This window comes from Sinohyriopsis cumingii, unplaced genomic scaffold (assembly GCF_028554795.1).
Source record: "Sinohyriopsis cumingii isolate HCF-2022 unplaced genomic scaffold, ASM2855479v2 utg001870l, whole genome shotgun sequence".
NCBI lineage: Eukaryota > Metazoa > Mollusca > Bivalvia > Unionida > Unionidae > Sinohyriopsis > Sinohyriopsis cumingii.
In genome coordinates, this window is record NW_028316076.1 from 571,231 (window position 1) to 578,109 (window position 6,879).

Sequence of the window (6,879 nt, forward strand, 5' to 3'; positions counted from 1 at the left end):
TTCAAAACACTTTAAAATATTCAGATATCTCGACAGTATTCCTTTCCTGGTGTAATTTATGTTATATGTAGTCACGTGTTTATATTAAATGATTCCTTTCATTAAGATAATTGCGACATGATCCCAATATGGATGGACAAGCACGAAACACTAAACAAGTTTATTAAAATGCATTGCTCATAGTTGGAGTGTAATTGCAAACACGTATCATTGTCAGTTTCATTATTATAGTTCTGATTACTTTGTTGCTGTTTTTTGGAGAACATTTGGGAACGCAAGCAACTCACCCACACTTTAAGAAGATTTTCAAATTGCACACATGAAACAGCGTGTTCTTCCTTGCAGAAACCTTCCACTCTTGAGTATTTACACTAACAGTTGACATACAATTCTCATATATATTATGAACATTTCAATTGCAGGATTATAATGATTGAAGAAGTAATAGCAGACAATGTAGATAACGAGGAACAGAAGGAAGAATTTGTGGCCCTGATGTATTTCATTCGACGTGTTTCTGGTCTTTACTTCAACATACGTTTTAAATTTAGCTGAGAAGAAAAAAAAATCCATGTAAGCTGCACATAATGATGTCTGGCGACAACATGTTAGATTACAACCTGTAAAAATTATCACAACGCACGTACCCACGTTTCTTTAAACTGGAGCTTTCCACTTTTGCACAATTATCCAATCAGTTAGCAGTTACGATTTCCTAGTTGAGGAGACCAATCAAACTTTGCCTTCACTGAAATAAGTATCATACCACGCCCTTATTTCTAGGTATAAATACTGGTCTTCTCTAGTCAAATGTACCTATGACCATCCTGCTGTCTAAAAGTATCTGATGTTCCTGACTTTCGCATCATGAAATCGATGGCAACTGACTCCAAGCCAGACCTAAGCACAGTTGTTGTGCAAACAGTTTCAGAACCAAAGGTTAGATTTTTAAATTTGATTTAAAGCTAGTGTTCACTTGATAGCATTGGACACTTACGAATATGCATATGATTCAATGAAGGTAAAATTTCTCAAATGAGACAAATGTATTAGCTAGCAATTATTTATTAGCTTGAAAACATTAAAAAGGATTTTACTGGGTTGATTGAATGAACGTTAACGTCTTATTGTGCCACCCATTGGATCTGCAACTTCAATTAGCTTATATACGCAAGCATTGCTTTTATTTTGAACATAATAATATCCTTTCGACTATTAGTTTTTGTTTGGCTTGATCTCTTCACATTTTATTCACGAAAATTTAAAATGCAGTTCGCTGTGCTGCACCTGCTGCCACATTAATGGTACCAACATTTGTTCTGTGTGAAGTGAGGTAACCCGGTTTCAATAAGGCTTGAAGGCAAACTTGAAATATGATATAATGGGTTCGTTTCCATCTCCTTACAGTGGAAGTTATCCTCAAAATATTTTGAAGAGAAAAAAAGAAACCTCCACCATCTCAAAATCGAGACAAGCAACAACGCACTTTTTTTCTCAAACCTTATATTATCTTTTGTTAGGATTTCTTCTCATGTACTATATTGGGTATTTGCTTGTCTTGCAATTGTGCATACTCTATATCAACATGTTTCAATTCTGCAGAGACCGGAAGAGGCACAAGAAAAGAGAAAGAGGCTTAAAATAATAGTCATATCTGTTGTTGTCCTTGTTGTCGTCGTGACTGCTGCTATCATCACTGTTGTGTATGTAGTAGGAAAGCAGGCAGAGGATACTATCAAGGTATAGCTGACCTTATTCTCTAGAACATTACAGTTGTTGTTATTTGGTTCTTTATTTATCATTTGTTCTAGCTTATTGTATCTTTCATGTAGATTTTCGTTACTCATATTTTATTAGAATTAGTATTAGTATTTAACGTGTTTGTTTCTCAGGTAGTATTGGTAAAGTATAAAACATTGATGCAAATAATTCATCATAAGACAATTACAATCCTCAGTCTAACATTTGGCCTCACCACTGATTTGCATCCGTAACTGATTTCCTGCGATTGTGTCATTTTCTGTACAGTTGATATTAACCATGTATGTTACCAAAGATTCCTACACAACACAAAATTCGTGATATTCCAATTGGTTAAACCTTTTCTTTGTGAATTACCTTGCCTGCACGTTTACGATAACTAAAGTTTCTTTAAACACAAAGCTGATCTTCACAAATAACACAAATTAAACCACAAGTTAAACCGTTAGTTTTAACACCATTACGATTCCAACCATTTTTCTATATATAAACGGTGCTAATAAAACTCTTTTTAATCTTATAGTAATGTCTTCTGCAATTAAATGAAAAATTTTATTTACTATTTGTTGCATTGTTTGCATGTAGACTGCATGGCTTCCCTATAAGGACGAATCCGGAAAGTCAAGTTCACAGAAGGTCACTGTCACTTCAAAAGAGGAAAAATTCGAAATTGCAGGAACCGGCACAGCTGTATTCGACTTTGATAAGGTGTGTACAATACTATTGCCTTTTTTAGCAGTACGGCAATTAAAGTAGTACTTGAAAATACAACATCAGCGAAATAGCTCATTCAGATGTTACATCGCGTCATGCGGTTGTTAAATGTATTCGACATTTTGTTCTTATTCCGGTATCAATTAGCCAGTTCGTATTCAATTAAACGTAGCCATCTCCCAATCATTGTATTAACTTTGTTAATTGCGTGCAGTCTCGATTAAATCTAAAAGTGCTTGCAACTTGAAAACAAAGAAAACTACAAAAAAATGCAAGGAAAAATGTTGTGTTAAACGGATATAATTTACATCCATTCTGAAATATAATGATTCACAATCAGTTTAAGGTGTCTCAGCTCGAATGTGCAGATATAATTTTTTTCAGCACCACTGAAGTCAAAACCTCCAACATTTCTCATTGTACATTTTCATGTTTTATCCATCTATATAGATTAATTAATGGAAAAGTTACAAAGATTTAAGATTCAAGATGTTTTAGATGCTCGCGTTCAATAAAGCAGATCAAAGATATTATGTCACATTCCAGATTAAAGACGAGAGAGACGTAGAGAGTTGTAGTAACCCATTATTTTATGATATATAATGTAAAGAAGGGAAGGCCAAAGTGAATGTCCAAAATTTGTCCTGATGCATTTAATCGAGGGTTTCATGAAAAAGACCAAATATATTCATCTTTCTCGATCATACTCTAGACATTTAGGATGCGAGACTTTACATAAACAAGTCAAATTCAGAAAAGAATTTATATTCAAGTCCTGTGTGTGTATTGATTACTAGTGACGTATTTTCTTGTTTCTATGTATCTCTCAAATTTCATTACATTCTGTGGACCAGACAAATATTACAAATCTGGCACGGCTCTATCTATCTATTTATATATATATATCTATCTATCCATGTGAATTTAAAAAAATATAAACATGCAAAAATTAAGTTAATACACCTTTGTACAGACCATTAATTTAGTTTAAACTGTTGTAATTTTAATTTTAGTTTTACACATTAATTCTTCCTGTGTTAATTTCATACTACATCATCATTATTATTTTTTCCGTCTCGTCTTCATCTTCTCTTCTACCATAAAGTATATATTTTAATACGTTATTACAATTTTCAGAGTCTGCTTGTATACAAACCTGACAAAATGTCAAAACCAGCCTGCTTCTTGACTGCCGTCAACACGCCTACTTTACTTTCCCCAGAGAAAATGAAAAGTTTCCTTGGTGACAAAACGGTGAGTTTCATTCTCTCCATTCTATCATAATCCCTGCAGAAACCGATCCAAGTCGCTGAATGATGCTCAACGTTGTCATCTTCATAAGGTGTTCTATTGTGTTCCCTATTTGCATACCGTGTCTTCGTGTATTTACCCTTCCCATGAAGTCAGGAACTAAGACATCAACCATCAGTCTGGATCTGTGTTTCCAAACTAATTACATATGAAATGGCTACATGATAGGGACAACTTAATATTTATATATTGTTTCTCACCTGATTATATATAGGTATTATGATCATCTATCAATCTCTCTATCTATCTATGTATGTATCTATCTATCTATCTATCTATCTATCAAGTTGCTTACCTACCATAGAACTTACTGAAGAATGTTTATTTTGTTATCTTAGGTATCCGACTTGCCCTCGAATTCATCAGATAATTCCGAGTACATGAGTTCAGGTGTTGTCGTACCGAATAAGGACTTTCTCTCTCCTATGTCAAAAGAGCTATGCAAGGACACTGAAGTCATTTGGATGGTGCCTAAGCCAGGTGATTACATATATACAAACATACACACATACATACATACATACATACATACATACATACATACATACATGCATACATGCATACATATATACATGCATACATACACATATGTACATATACATACATACTTTTTGGCACTTTCCTCTCACTGACTTGCTCTAATATTTTTGTGTTTTTGTGTCCGACTTATGGCAAATTGAATGCTTAACAAAGTAATGGAATCTTTTCCTGTAACGGTGACAAGAGTTATCGCGTTTTTTTTAACTTTTCTTAAGCAGCCAGTTTTCTTTGGAAATCAAGGAGGGACATATCTAACCTGTCAGAGAATTTGTTTCTTGTGTACTATTTGTATCAAAATTTGGGTGAGAATACTGCGTCATGGTTCTGGTGTGCGTGGGGGTGGCAAATTTGGTGGAGATATATGCAATAAAAATGCATTGAGGCTTAGATGGAGAGTTATGAAATATTCTTTAGTAACACTTCGCGTTGGCTTTCAATTGTATCCAATGTCATCACACTCATTCTTATTTCCATTTAAGGAATCCGTTATCTACATAGCAAGAAATAACTTTAAAAGTGCCAAATTTAAAGACATTCCAAAATCAAAGTTGCAATAACTATACTCCATCTGTATGACTTAATGCCATTACTAAGTACCAATATTCAGTATTGAGAAAAAATATATTGAACGTTTCCATCGGTGATTGATTAGGAAGAAATATTAATATACACTTCGCTCCAAATCTCATTATATATATATATATATATATATATATATATATATATATATATATATATATATATATATATATATATATATATATATATATATATATATATATATATATATATATATATATATGTTGCATACTATAGATATACTACAGCTTGATGAGAAATGCATCAGTTTAAGCGAATCAAAACAGTGTAATCATCTGAGCTCGTATTAACAGACGGTTATCCGACCAATTCGCTTTCACTTTGTTGTTATTATGCTAATAAAGGAAAGGCTAATAAGGTTACGATATTATGACATAGATAACCACCACTAAATAAAGGAGGCCCTTTTCAACAATAATATGCAAGACTCTAGCCTCTCTCTCTCTCTCTCTCTCTCTCTCTCTCTCTCTCTCTATATATATATATATATATATATATATATATATATATATATATATATATAATTTCAATCTCATCTGATTTTATGGTTTTATTTTGTCATATATGCCTACTTACAGACTGCATTGGGGTTAAGCCTGCATACTTCAGATTCCAAAATTGCTTCTTTTTTCCAGACTGCGTCGACGAGAAATCACTGGCCCGAAAAAAGAGGGGATGCTACTACTACTACTATTATGCTCTAGAATATTGCGACTATTGGTATTGTTATTATACATGGTACAGGTGGCTCTATTGCTACTAGTGGCGTGTTTGACTTTAGAAAAGTTGTAAACAAAGCACTATTGGAATGACATTTGCTTAATGTAACGTCGCTATGTATATTGTACTGACGCATACAAAATGTTTGATGAGGCAGTCTGTCGTTGTCTCGAATAGTAATAGCAGCTTTAGAATGTGTTTCACAGAGACATGCTAGTTATAACTTGAAATAATCAATTTATCTTGTCCAGTTCTTGCAAATTAAAATTCAAACTAGTTGTAATTCTTTGAAATTTAGAACCAAAACCAATATTTTGCAATTTAATTCACACATTGCGATTTCAAATTCTTTGTTCTAGTCGTTAAAACCAATGCATCATATGTAATGATAAAGTATGAATATGCATTGCATTGATTCTTAGTTTTATGCTGTGTCCTTAATGCTAATTCGTTAAGGTAAACATCTAATTTGTTATTTCCCCAAAATAAAATCCTGAAATATTCTTGTTGTTTCAATTCTTTTAACAATTTGTGATTACACATCTTTTCCACTTTAAAAAAACAGAACTGTGAATTACATAATGAATAAAGTATTCCCAATATCCAGTCAAAAAATACAAAATACCCCTTAGCCTGCCCATTAGACCTACAAAACACACTAAAGAAATTTTAATGTTCTTATATACGGGACAAAACAAGACCGAACACTAGAACGTTATGCAAAAGTATCTCAGATATAGGTGGCAGATATAACGGATATACCAAAATTTACACCTGCGGTTATAAAGCACCAGATCCAGCCATAGCCTTGATTCCAGGTCCTGCGAACAAAACTATATAACTATATGATAACTGTTCTCTCTATCTCTCTCTCTCTATCTCTCCATATATATATATATATATATATATATATATATATATATATATATATATATATATATATATATATATATATATATATATATATATATATATATAGATAGATAGATAGATAGATAGATAGATAGATAGATAGATATAGATACATACGTACAAACATACATACATACATACATACTGTACGCTGTATCACTGATATACCACGAGATGCAAACATTTTTCATTGAAAGGAAACGAGGCTTACCAGTCAGTGGTACAGTTACTACAGCAACTATAAATATATTAAAATATTTTAATTACCTCTGGCTGGTTCGACATTTCGCTTAGTTTCTGTCCTACATTAATTTCCATGCG

At 32.7% G+C, this 6,879-nt stretch overlaps 1 protein-coding gene across 1 annotated transcript; it reads left to right on the forward strand.

Annotated features, from left to right (window-relative positions):
* The first annotated feature begins 841 nt into the window (after positions 1–841).
* Positions 842–6,149, forward strand: LOC149771397 (uncharacterized). Its single transcript, XM_089948518.1, has 6 exons — positions 842–939; positions 1,603–1,740; positions 2,347–2,469; positions 3,613–3,729; positions 4,125–4,266; positions 5,562–6,149. The coding sequence occupies exons 1-6, from the start codon at positions 868–870 to the stop codon at positions 5,687–5,689; spliced, it is 720 nt and encodes a 239-aa protein (XP_089804644.1). The 5' UTR covers positions 842–867; the 3' UTR covers positions 5,690–6,149.
* Positions 6,150–6,879: the final 730 nt, after the last annotated feature.